Here is a 14097-nt window from a genome sequence, read left to right as displayed (position 1 = left end):
CCACACTGGCAACTATTTACATAGCATTTACATTGTATTAGGTATTATAAGTAATTTAGAGATGATCTAAGTATACAGGAGGATGTGCATAGGTGATATGCAAATGCTATACTTGAGCACCTCGGATTTTAGTGTACACAGGGGTCCTGGAACCAATCCCCCAGGCATACGGAGGGACGACTGTGCTTTTAAAAGAGCCCTGATTAAATTTTTGTCAACTGTTTGATGAACCAAGAGACCTGCTAAGATAATTTCCCATCTAGAAAGATTAAAAGTTGAAACACTTTTTTTTTTTTTTTTGCAATTTTCATCACCCAAAATAAGATCAAAAGGATCCGGTTTTGAGTTGCTATTAATCTTATTTACATCTTAAGTAAAATTAAGATTCAGCCAGGGCTGGGAGTAGGCAAAGTGCAGAACAGCAGCTCTTTAGAAAGAACAACTCTCACTTTTCATCTTGTACTAAAATTTCGTTAACTTTTTCTGTGTTATGAGTAACTCGAGCGGCAGCAATCCCACGTTTGGTCGATGGAGTTTTTACTCATCGCGCGCGCGCGCACACACACGCACACACAACCCTCTCAACCCTCTCTCTTTGTGCACTTCCATCCACCTTTCCCAGCTGACTCTGGCCCCTGGGTCCTCCCCTCTCCTCTCCCAGGTACTCACAGGGTCTGCGTACTGGGCGGTAAGCTGGGGATGCGGTGGATATCCTTGCAGGTGACTCTGAAGTCGTCCTCCTGGTGGCATTTGCAGGGCGGAGAAGGACACCCTTTCCCCCTCAGGCTCCTGGGCAGGACAAGAAGCAGCGCCAGCTGCAGCAGGGGCGTCGGCCTCATTGTCCTCGGGGCTCCAAGGCTATGTCTCCATCCTCCTCTATCGCCTCATTCTCAGCCCTCTGCGCCTCGGGTTCCCTCAGGCTGAAGGAGAGCGGGAGGGGTGGGAGGAAGGAGAAATCGATGGGGTCGTGACTTCAGCACCGAAGAGGAGGCTGGAGAGGGGAAAGAAGAGGCTCTCAAGTGCTCCGTTTCCCTAGGCAACCCTCCACCCAAACAAGCTTACTTACTTCACTTTCCTCGCCCCAAGCCACTCAGCCCGCTCCGTCTGTTCCCTGACAATCAGCGCCGGTCCGGGCTGTGCCCTCCGCTCTCCAACCTGCCTCACGCGCCTCTCCCATTACTTCCCTCCAAAGCCTAGTTTAGACGCCCCCTCCTTTCCTCGGCTCTAGACCCAACGGGCCACCTCTTCCCATGGGTGGGTAGCCTCCCCAGAGCGCTGCCTGTCGGGATCCACCCGCACGCACCCTCTATCCAGAGACAGTTGCAGCGGAGAGGACCGTCCCGGGGCGGACGCCGCTGTCGCAGAACTTCAGCTCCTCCTGGCCTAGGACGCCTCTGCCGAGGGTCCGAGGCGGGCACACGTGGCTTGCCAGCCCGAGGTGCGGCCGAGGCCGGGGCGCAACACCCACGGGGGATCCTCACGGCTCCACAACTTCAGCGCAAACCCGGACCGCTGGGGGCGCGCGGCCACTAGCGCAGAAATCGCCGCGGGGAGCCGTCTGGCGGCGTTCGGCGGGGTCCGGCTCTCACTGCAGCGCGCGAACTCGGCGAGGCAGGGCAGGAACTGGGCTCTGGCGCCACCTGCCGGGAGAACCGGGAACGGCAGAAACTGTTCGAGTGCCTTGAATGGAACTCTTGAATCCAGCTTTGCGATACGGAGTTGAAGTCGACGTGTAAATTCTGGTCTGGCCAGGAATATTATCGAGCCATATATCCCCCCAGAAGATGGGAAGAAGAAGAATACTTAAGGGGCACACTATTGTCTACTCATCATCCTTCACACAGTAGCCAAGAAGATAATTTAAAATAAATATCAGATTGTGCCAATTTCCCTCTCAAAAGCTTTCAATTGCTTACTAATTCTTCTTGGGTAAAAGGAGCGTATAGCATCATATAGCATCTTCTCACATGCTATATGGTTCCATTTATATGAACTTCTGGGACGGCGGGGGAAAGTTATGGCGAAGGAAATCAGAATAATGGTTAGGGGAGATTGACTGGAAAAGGACAGCGGAGAACTCATGGCGGTTATATTGATAGAGATGTTCTACATCTTGATTAGACTGGACGTAAGTGGATGTATGCATTTGCCAAAATCCATCAAACTGTGCACTTTAAATATGTGTATTTCAATTTTTGTAGTGGCTTTGTTCATAATCCCTCCAAACTGGAAATCACCCAAATGTTCTTCCACTAGGTAATAGATAAACAAAGAGTCATACATCCATACAATGGAATACTATTCCACAATAAAAAGAAGAAATAAAAAAAAATTTTAAAGAAAATTAAGTATAAATTCTTTATACTAACCAATGAAATCCTACTATAGGTGCCTGTAAACTTTTCCTGTGAAGAAAGTTTCCTGTGAAGAACCTAAATGTTTTAGGCTTTGTGGACCACGTAGAATCTTTGTCACATCTTCTTCTCCTTCTTTTTCATACAACCCTCTAAAAATGTAAAAGCCATTCTTAGCTAGTAGGCTGTACTGGAACAGGACTCGGGCAGGATTTGACCTAGAAGACAAGTTTGCTGATTCCTATTTTTCAAGATCCAGCCCTTACCATCACTTTACTGGACCTGGAAAGAGACAAGTTTATTATAACCTCTGGGCCTTTGCTATTGTTGAACTCTATGCCTGGAACAATTTGTCCCCAGATTGTCACATCATTCAAGTTGTTGTTTAAATATCGTAAGTTTCTCTGGAAAAACCTTTCTCAAGTAATGATCCCCCCATCATATTACTTCACCAAAGCACTTATCTCTGGTTATTATTATTAATTAGTTTACTCATTTATTGCCTGTCTCTTGCTGCTCTCCCATCCCCATCAAAATATAAGCTCCATGAAAGCAGGAACCTTGCTTTTTTTTTTTTTTTTTTTTTTTGGCCACTGTATCCCTAACACCAAGAACAGTGCCTAGCTCAGAGTTAGGAAATAATAAATGTTAAATGAATGAATAGGCAATGGCTATATTAGCTATCTGTTGCAGCACAATGAATAACCCCAAAATGTTAAATGTTGGCTTAAACCTCAGAGTTTCTGTGGTGCAATTTGGGAGAGGTCTAACTGGATGCTCTGGCTTAAGGTCTATCATGAGGTTGCAAACAAAATGACGGCTAGGGCTGCAGTTATCTGATAGCTTGGCTGCCATATCACAAAATTCACTTATTAGTTCTAGAAGCTGTTTCATAGATTCCATCCAATTTATCCACATAGATGAGTTGTATTGTCTGAGTATAGATCGTTTACTTCTTTTCCAATCTGGATGCTTCTCATTTCTTTTTCTTATTGGACTGCACAGGCTAGAAACCCCAGTACAATTTTGAGTAGAAAGATTAAAGGCAGTTATCATCTTGTTTCTAATCATATGGGGGAAATCATTCTTTCATCATGAAATATGATGTTAACTATACAGTTTCCATAAACGCTTTTTATCAGGTTGAGAAACTTTCCTTCTATTCTCCTTTTCTTAGAGTTTTTAATCAGGAATAGGTATTAGATTTTGTCAAATGCTCTTTCTGCATCTGTTAAGATGAGTCAGCATTTTTCTTTTTTAGTTTGTTAATGTGGTGAATAAAAGTGATGGATTTTTGAATGTTAAACCCATTTTGCATTCCAGGGATAAACCCCACTTGATCATGACATATTAAGTTTTTTATTTATTTTATGATTAAATTTTCTAAAATTTGGTTTTGAGTTTTGCATAGATGTTAACTGTTATTTTCTTTTTTGTAATGTGTTTGTTTAGTTTTTGTATAAGGCTAATTCTGCCATCATAGAATAAGTTAGAAAATATTCCCTCCTCTTCAAATTTGTGTAAGCTTGTGTAGAATCGATATTACTTCTTTCTTAGTTATTTGGTAGAATTCACCAGTGAAGCTATCTGGACATTGAGTTTTACTTGTTGGAAGGTTTTTAACTTCGAATTAAATTTCTAAAAATAGGTGGTAGGGCTATTCAGTGTATCTAATTCTTCCTGAGGCAGCTTTAACAGTTTGTGTCTTACAAAGAATTTGTCCATTTTATCTAAATTTTTGAACTTATTGTCATAAATGTGTTCATAATATTCTCTTATCCTCTTCATATTGTATAATCTGTTCTAATGTCAGCACTCTCATACCTGATACTGCTATTTGTGTCTTCTCTCTTCCTTTCCTGATAAGTATGTCTAGAGGTTTATCAATTTTATATTCTCAAAGAAGCAACTTTTTGTTTCATAGATTCTCTATTGTTTTTCTATGTTCTATTTCATTGATACTTGCTCAGATCTTTATTATTTCCTTTCTTTTGCATCTGTTGGGTTTAATTTGCCCTTCTTTTCTTAGTTTCTTATGGTGAAGGCTGAGGTCGTTGATTTGAGACCTTTTTAAAAAATAATATTGTATAGTGCTATAGATTTTCCCTGTAAGTACTGCTTTAGAGACATCTCATAGGTTTTGATATCTTGTAATTTTATTTTCATTCAGCTGAAAATACTTTCTAATTTTCTTTTTTGATGTCTTCTTTGATTTCTGGGTCATTTAGAAGTGTGTTATTTAGTTTCCAAATATTGGGGGATTTTCCACATATTATTCTGTTATTGATTTCTAAATTTGTTCCACTGTAGAGAGAGAACATAGTTTGTATAACTTGAGAACTTTTAGATTTAGTGAGACTCAGAATAAGGTCTATTTTGACAAATGTTCAGTGTGTATTTGAAAAAAATGTGTATTCTGAATGTGTTCTACAAATGACAACAGATCAAGTTGTTGACAGTGTTGCTCAAGTCATCTATATTTTTGCTGATTTTTCTGTCTACTTGTTATGTCAATTATTGAGACATGGGTACTAAAATTTTTTTACTATAATTGGGGATTTGTCTTTTTTTCCATTGTATTTCTATCAGTTTTTGAGTCATATGTTTTGAAGTTCTACTATTAAATATACAACTATTTACAACTCTTTTATTTTCTTGGTGAATTGATGCCTTTATCATTATTAAATGTACTTTTTTTATCTCTTGTGATGTCCTTTTCTCTTTAATTGACTTTTTTATGTTATAGAGACAATCCAACTTTCTTTTGATTAGTGTTACCATGCTATTCTTTTTCTATACTTTTACTTCAACCTCTTTGCATCCTTATATTTGAAGTGCCATTTCTTATAAATAGCAGATTGAAAGCAGGTTTTGCTTTCAATCTTTGCTTTTTATTTAGATTGTATAGATCATTTACATTTGATGCCATTATTGATATTAGGTTTCAGTCTGTAATCTTGCTCCTGGTTTTCTATTCATCCCATCTGTTCTTTGATCCCTTTTTCCTTTTCTTTTTTTAACCTCTTTGGATTAATTCAGGAGTTTTTATGATTCCATTTCATCTTCTTTGTTGACTCTTAGCTATAACTCTTTGTTTGGTTATTATAGTGCCTGCTTTAGGGTTTATAGTGGATGTCTTTAAGTTATCAGAGTCTACCTGCAGCTGCTATTACACTGCTTTATGTATGGTTTAAGAACCCTATAACGGTGTTATGTCCATTTCTCCTTTCCTGGCCTTTATGCTTCTGTTGCCGTACATTTTACCTATGCATAAGCTATAAACTCTACAATATGTTCTTATTATCTTTGTTAAGATAACCAGTTATCTTTCAAAGAAATTTAAGTCATAAAAAAAGACTCATTTAGTTATCCTTTCTAGTCTTCATTCCTGAGTGCATGTAGAGCTGTATTTTCTACTGTCACCTGGCTTTTGCTTGAAAGAATTTAACGTTTCTTGTAGTACAGATCTTCTGGTTATAAATTATGCCAGGTTTTGTGTGTCTGAGAAGTGCTAGTTTGCCTTCATTTTTAAAGGGTATCATTGCTTAGTATAGAGTCATAGACTGACAGTATTTTTTCTTTTCAGTACTTACAAAATATGGCTTCATTGTCTTGTTGCTTGCATCGTTTCCAAGGGCAAATCTTCTGTCATTTTTCTTTGTTCTTTTGCAACATGTTTTTTTCTCCCATAGGGCGCTTTTAAGACTTTTGTTATCACTGGTTAAGAGTCATTTTATCCTGTGCCTTGATGTATTTTTCTTCATCTTTCTTATGCAATATTTTGAGGGTCTTGGATTTGTGCATTTATGGTTTTCAAATTTTATAATTTGAAAAAATTTCAGGCTTTATTTCTTCATGTATGAATACTTTCTCTATCCCCTTACCTCTCTTTACTCCTTTGGCGATTCCAGTTATTACACTTACATTAGGCTGAATGAAGTTGTCCCACAAAGAGCTCATTGATGCTTTTTATATCGAAACTTTTCTTTTTCTATTTTTCATTTAGACAGTTTCTTTTGCTATGTTTTCACATTCAGTATTCTTTTTTTCTTTTTCTGAAAGAGTTAATTTGCCACTAGTCTTACCAGTGTATTTTTCATCTCAGGTAAAGTTTTCATATCTAGAAGTTCTATTTGGGATTTAACGTATTTTCCCTGTCTCTATGTAAATTTCTGAATATCTAAATCACAGTAACTATTTTGATGTCTGGATTAGTTTCCTAGGGCTGCTGAAACAAAAGAACCACAAACTTGGTGGCTTAAAACAGCAGAAATTAATTCACTCATAGTTCTGGAGGCTAGAAGTCCAAAATCAAGGTGTGGGCAGGGGTGTTCTGTCTCTGAAAGCTCTAGGGAAGGATCCTTCATTGCCTCTTCCAGCTTGTGATGGTTGCCAGCAATCCTTGACTTGCATCACTTGGCTTGCATTACTCCAATTTCTCTTCTATCATCACAAGATGTTCTCTCTGTGTATCTCTGTGTTCATATTTCTCTTTTCCTATAAGGACACCAGTCATTAGATTAGGGTCCACCCTAATCCACTCTGACCTCAATTTAACTTGAATACCTGCAAAGACTCTATTTCCAAATAAGGTCACATTCACAGGTGCCAGGTGTTAGAACTTCAAGATATCTTTTCGGGGGGCACAATTCAACCCCCAACAATGTTTGATAATTCTAACATCTTTGTCAGCTCTGGGTCAGTTTAGATTGGTTGATTTTTCTTTTTTAAATGGGTTACATTTTCATTCTTCTTTATATGCCTGATAACCTTATTTGGATGGCTGACGTAAATTTTAACCCTGTTGGTACTGAATTATTTGATTTCACATAAAGTTGAGATTTGTTGTCAGATATGATTAAATTACTTGGAAACTTTGATATTTTTGGATTTTGCTTTCAAGGTTTGTTAGGTGGGACCAGAGTAGCATTTAATCTGTTGCTAATTATTCCCCAGCCCTGAGATAAGACTCTTCTGTGTACTCTACCTAATGCTCCATGAATTATGAGGTGTTTCAATCTGGCAGGTAGGAATAGTCACTATTCCTGGTCCTGTGAGTGACAGGCACTTTTCCCTCCAGTCTTGTAAGGTGCTTCTGTCTCCAGCCTCAGTTTCTTCACATAAATGTGATGATTCATACTCTGCTGAACACACCATGGAGTTCTCTGGAGTTTTCTGTCTATGTGGTTCTCTCCACTCTGGTTTCTTCTGCAAACTCCAGCTACACTGGTCTTCCCCGACTCAGCTCTGTTTCTTCAATTCAGAGCATCTGCTGGGCTCTTCCTGAGTTCCTTCTCCTTGCACCATGACCAGGAAATGTTCTCAAGGCAGTAAGTTGTGGCAATCATAAGGCTTACCTTATTTGTTTCCTATCTCTCTGCCCTTCTTTGTCTGATGTCTACTGTCTTGAAAAGCATTGTTTCATATATTTTGCGTGTATTTTTGTTTGATTCAGGTGTAGGGTAAGTCTGGTCTCTCCTACTCCATCTTTATTGGGAACAGAAATGGTACGTTGAAATCTGTAACATTTTAATCAAAATTTAGACAGCATAAAATTGGCTTAGTGGCGATCATAATGTAGGGGAAATTTCCTATGTCAACCAGTTTCAATTTAGTAAACTAGAATAAGCCCTCAGCGAAAGGCTATGTTCTAATAGCCTGCTCAACAAATTGGTATGATAATAAAGCAATTTTCTTTCCTTAGCATAACTTTTAACCTGGGGCAAATAAACACACAGGATGAGAAGCTGAATCAGTTTAAATAAAGGGAAGTGTTTGCACTCAGATCCATTAAACACACAAAAATCCTTTAAAATACAACAGATTAATGCAAATGGCTATAGAACATTACATTTTCCTTTATGTAGGACGACCATTGGCATGGTTCAAATATCAGAAAGTGGTACTTAGCAATGAATTACTCTATGTGTTTTGTCTTTTTTCAAAAGGTGCCTATTAAAGTGGAACATAGGCTATATTATTTAACTACAAAAATGTCTTACAATTTTGGTTTTGTACATTAACAGTTTTTCGTTTTGATTTAAATGCATAAAAATTGCTGTTTTATATTTGTGATGTTCTTGACAGTGACAAATACCTATAATTAGGAAGTGTATGGCTAGAAAGAATATTACAGGATCAACAGTGCTTCTACACAATGAATGGCTGAAGATGATTCTGGAGTAGCAGGCGATACCACTTTTGCAACATCTTATATTTTATTTCAACTCTTATTAGACTTGCAGTTATCTTGAAACTTGATGCATAAAGAGTCAATGACCGGGCTTCCCTGGTGGCGCAGTGATTAAGAATCCGCCTGCCAGTGCAGGGGACACGGGTTTGAGCCCTGGTCTGGGAAGATCCCACATGCCGCGGAACAACTAAGCCCGTGTGCTACAACTACTGAGCCTGCGCTCTAGAGCCCGCGAGCCACAACTACTGAAGCCCGCGCGCCTAGAGCCCGTGCTCCGCGACAAGAGAAGCCACCGCAATGAGAAGCGCACGCACCTCAATGAAGAGTAGCCCCCGCTCACCGCAACTAGAGAAAAGCCCGCGCACAGCAACGAAGACCCAACGCAGCCAAAAATAAATAAATAATAATAATAATTATAATAAAAAAAGAGAGTCAATGACCATTTATGATCATCTCATGCTGGTGTAAAGAGAGTGGCTTTCACCACTGTCTTGGTTCAGAGAGAATTTTGAGTAGTTTCATTCAGTCCTAACAAATTAGGTTGCTGGGGATTTCCTCTTTACCTTACCAATAGCGTCCCACTTTGGTGATCCATCTTCCTTCTTAGGACTTATAATTGTCCTGTGATATTATGAGGGAGCTTGACACTCTATGATGGCTAGACAGAACCGAGCAAAGTCTAATGGTACAGATGGTCATTACTTGGGCTGGAAAATCACTGGGCAAAATGCATGCTTTTTGAAGAGACATCCTCCCCTAATGCCAATGGGCAGGACAGCTAGGTTCAGGCTATGAATGGTACTTGCTTGAGTGGAGGCTGAGTGCTCTGTGGACATGGGCTTTCCTCCAACACCATCAGGTCTGCCCCTCAACCCCCAACCTCCCATCCTAGGGCTCTCTTCTCTGTTTCTTATGACAATTCCAGTCAGGAATAGCTTTTCTTTTGTGGGGACTTCTCTTGTTCATATTTGCTTCCAAATTCTTTGCTTCCACAACTCCTTTCTGAAAGCAGGGCTGGCTTCATGGGTTTGTAATCTGTGTAACTGCACAGGGCCCTGCACTCAGAAAGACCTTGATCTTAGTTTAATGCTCTGCTGTTGCCATTTTGACATCCTTAATCAGTTTTGAACAGGGCCTCGTGTTCTCATTTTGCACTGGGCCTCACAAATTATATAGCCAGTCTTATCTGAGGATCTCTAGGCTTAATGCTCAAGAGTCAGGAAGAGGCTACTTTTTTTCTTCTTTTTATTCTCTTTCGCCTCCTCTCCCTTTCTGCTTCCTGTGGTCACATCCCTTCTCTGAGCCATAAGCACAGCACAGCTTAGCTGCCTGAAATGGAGGTGAGTGGATGAGGGAGCCAAGGGGACAAGAAAATACTTGGGGAAAATTTGGTTAGTATTTCAAATATATTTTCTTGTCACATAGAAATAATCAGTTTTCTGCTGTTATTTCACAGTAGTATGAGTTTGCAAGATATGGGTAGAACAAACTTCTGCCCTTTCTACTTGAAATACCACTGCCTCTGTCTGCCACACAACAGCAGAGTTGGGCTGTGAGGTTCATGTCAATGCTTTCAGGCTAGGCTCATCCCACAACCTCTTTATTGATTAGCCCATCTAGATGTTTAATATTTGGTGTGGTTCAAAAGGGTTTTTGATGAAATTGCTCAAACAAAAACTAGATGTGACATTAATACCTCAGCTCTCACAGGCTGGACAGTTAGGCTTCACCAGTGTCATCTTAGTCAAGGCTCTTTGAATTTTAGTCGGTAGAACTTATCTTAAGCTTCAAAAGGGAAATCATCACAAGGCAACATGGTCTATTATTCTTTCTAAGTACCTAAAACAAAGCAATAAACAAGGTCCCAATGTTCATGGAACTAACATTTTAGGATATCATAGTGTATATCAGTTAAACTGTATTGACTGCTTACTATGGGCTAGGCACTAGGCTAAGTCCTTCACACACATTAATTAATTTTATCCTCAAAACAACCCTACATATTATGTACAATTCTTAGCATCCACATTTTGCAGAGGAAGAATTGAAAGCACAGAGTGATTAAGTATGTGCTTGAGGTCACACAGTTGACAGGTATTATAGCTAAGATTTGAACCCGAGTGGTCTGGCTCCGAAATCTGTGCATTTAACCACCTCCAGCTGCCTCTAGTGTATCCTGGGTCACAAGTACAGGATATACAAGTGGGAATAACACTTTTAATAATACAAGTGGGATTGGAGCCAGGAACTTGGAAGTTGTCAGGAAGCAAGGCCCTCTTCTCTTAGGCTTATTTCCTCTGGGGCTGCACAGTTTACTCCTGCTGCTTTACCCATTTGTTTCTCTCTCTCTTTCTCTGTGGATTAGATTTCTGTTTCTCCTTGAACACAGTTGAAAATGGTCACCTCCCTATGACAACTTCAGCTTGTACCTGTACATCAAGACTATTCACATAACGAATTAAATGCTTGAGTCCCAGTTTTAAAGGATAAAGAGCATAATTGGGCCAAATTATTTCAAGTATCTGTCCCCTGTCCAACCACCCATGGTCAGAGAGATAGGGGCTTTGCATAATATAAACAAAGCTTCAGGAGCCCAATGCTATGGGTAGGAGCATTCCCAGTAAAGGGGAAATGTGGGTGAGGTATGTAAAAAATATCCACCACATCTGATTTTATCAAGGTATTGTGTGGTGGGAGGATCACTGATGACACTAATCCTGAATAGGTACTATTTTGGGGAAATCATGTGTTATGCACTGAACTGTGCTCCCCCATCCCATATGTTGAAGCTCTAACCCTCAGTGTTACAATATTTGAAGATAGGGCCTTTAAGGAGGTAATTAAGGTTTAATGAGGTCATGAGGGTGGGGCCCTAATCCAACGTGACTGGTGTCTTTATAAGAAGAGAGACTCCAGGCAACTGCCCACACAGGGAGATGGCCACATGAGGACACACAGAGAGAAAAACCATCTCAGGCCAAGGAAAGAGGCCTCAGGAGGACCTGAACCTGCTGACGTCTTGATCTTGCACTTGCAGGTTCCAGAATTGTGAGAAATCGATTTCTGTTGTTTAAGCCACCCATTCAGTGGTATTTTATTATGACAGTCCTAGCAAACCAAATACATCATGTAACCTCTCTGTGACTCTATTAACATTGTTTGTGAAAAAAGACTATGCACTGAAGGTGGTAATCCTTGTGGGTTTTTCCACCTCTAAATTCAGGTGATTCATCTTGACTATGGTTTTGGGGTTGGATAATGTGTGCCCACCATATCAGTTAAAAGCAATTAAGGTCATTTGGTAGTTACAGGCACATTTTGTGTAAAATCTTTCTTTTTTTAATTGGCTTTATTATTTTATCTCTTTTGTTAAGAAGGAGAAAGAGTCTATGATCTGACTTCACTGTATTTTTTCTGGATATCATATCTGTGTATTGAGAGCACACCATATGACAAAAGGTGCTATAAATTTAACAATGTATTTTAAAATTTCTTCATCATATTGAACTCAAATCTGATTCTCTATCCATCAGTCCCAGTTGTATCCTCTGATTTTGCTATTTTTTTGTTAATATCACTTTAAAAATGGGGTCCCCAGAATTTAATCCAATTTTCTAAATGTGGTTGAACCAGGGAAGAGAGGTTGTGGAAAAATCAGCTTTTATTAATGCATCCCAAGATTACATTAGCTTTTTTTGGTAGTCATTCTTCCTGCAGTTAATCAGATATCAATTCCTCAGGAAGTTTTTTTATGTCTATCTATAGAAACCTATGTGGTACTCTCACCTGGGTTTGTAATAATTTGTTTAATAATCTATTTCCCCTCACTTGACTCTGAGTAACATGAGGGCAGAGACTATGTTGTTTACCTCCTCATTTTTACTGCATCTTCAGTGTCTAATACAATGTCTGGATCATAGAAAGATTCAGCATACATTTGCTGAATTAAATGAATGATATATTTGTTTTGAAAAATCAAATATATGTGAATATATAAACATATATACATATAAACGGAGTAATTATTATGCTTCCACATGCATATGGAGCAAGTTTAAGGCTGTTCTGAATCACCTTAATTTCAGTATCAGGTGGAGCACATTCTTGAACACAACTTTGAGCAAATAGCTTGAAGACAGATGCAAGTACATAGGTAGATCTTTAGAAGAATTATTTTATTTTGAAGCTGAATATAAAATAAACTTTACCTCAGTGTTGTCCAGAGAAAATATTTGAATAATTCTAATATATATTATTTATGATTTTGTGTGCATACATGCCTGGGCAGGAGTGGGGGAGAGAGAGAGACAAAGAGAAAGAGAGAGAGAGAGAGAGAGAGAAATATGAAGGAAGAGTGTGAAGTGAGGAAAGGCTGAGAAGAGAAATAACAATTTTAATAGGTTAAGATCCTGTAAACACAGGAGGGACTTAGAATTTAGTGGAAGAGACCAACTGGGAAATGGATAATTATGGTACAGAATTATTAGAATAAGGAAACTGCATAGTTAAAAAATGTGATCTGGCTCTTCTTGAGGTAGCCAGGAAAGCTTTCACAGATAAAGTAAAATTTGACCTTAGCCTTGAGGAGGAAAGAATCAATGGTCTTTCTGGCAGAGCAGAAAGGAACAAAGCTCCAGGTGACTAATTTGACTTTCCCGTCTTCGTAGCTTTTCCAGAGTTCAATTTTTTGTCGAGGTTTTTATCATCACCTTTTCATGACTGAAACCGACTTCTCTGAGTGGAATATGTCTCTCTCATGTTCTAGAACGACTGAGGTAGCAGCAGCAATGAAGTTACAGCCTCATATACCTTGGGTTTGCCATTAATGAACTGTGTGGTTTTAGGCGAGTCACTTACTCTTTCCAGGCCTAAAAGGTTTAATTAGATAATCTTCCCTGTTCCCTTCCAGTTCTAAGAATTTGTGAGCCTTTAGAAAAAGACATTGGGATTGACATATATACACTAATATGTATAGAATAGATAACTGATAAGAACCAGCTGTATAAAAATAAATAAATTAAATTAAATTAAAAAAGAAAAAGAAATGAAAAGACATTGGGCCCTGGTATTAACGGGATTTTTACATTTCAGTGCTGAAAATTATGCTTCCCTGTTCCCCAAGGAGTAAAAGAAACATAGTTTGTGTTAGTATTGCAGCTACTTTGATTTTTTTGTTATTTTTTTACAAAGTAAATATTTTAGACACGTCTGCTTATGCTAGAGTCAGGGCTAAAGCAGCTCTCTTAACTCATTATCTGGTGTTTGTCGCTTATAGGAATTACTGGCCCTTTAAAAAAAAAAAGAACAGGGCAAGAGGGCGCGGCCGAGGGACTCAGGTGCCAGCTAATTCGGCTTCTTCCGGAAAAGTCACCCCAAGGCCAGTCGTATGGCATCCTGGGAAATGCAGTTTCTTTTGGGGCCGATCTCCCCTGGTAACTCCTTGCTTTTGAGCATGAGACGGACTACAACCCCCAGAGGGCCAAGTGGTAGCAGCGGGGCACTGTACACTTGCTGCGGCTGGGCGGCTAGTTCAAGTTGCCATAGCTCCGA

At 39.4% G+C, this 14097-nt stretch overlaps 1 protein-coding gene across 1 annotated transcript in view; it reads right to left on the bottom strand.

The window, feature by feature from the left end:
* TSHR (thyroid stimulating hormone receptor) overlaps window positions 1-1460 on the bottom strand; it is a 154208-nt gene extending 152748 nt beyond the window's left edge. The window contains exons 1-2 of the mRNA XM_059915806.1: window positions 1304-1460; window positions 670-991 (exon numbers count right to left, since the gene is read on the bottom strand). Coding sequence (XP_059771789.1) covers window positions 670-839 — 170 coding nt within the window. The 5' untranslated portion in view covers window positions 840-991; window positions 1304-1460. The remainder of the gene's footprint in view (window positions 1-669; window positions 992-1303) is intronic.
* Between the last annotated feature and the right edge of the window lie 12637 nt (window positions 1461-14097).

This window comes from Balaenoptera ricei, chromosome 2 (assembly GCF_028023285.1).
Source record: "Balaenoptera ricei isolate mBalRic1 chromosome 2, mBalRic1.hap2, whole genome shotgun sequence".
NCBI lineage: Eukaryota > Metazoa > Chordata > Mammalia > Artiodactyla > Balaenopteridae > Balaenoptera > Balaenoptera ricei.
The sequence above is the reverse complement of the archived record's forward strand: the minus strand, read 5'-3'. Positions and strand labels throughout refer to the sequence as shown.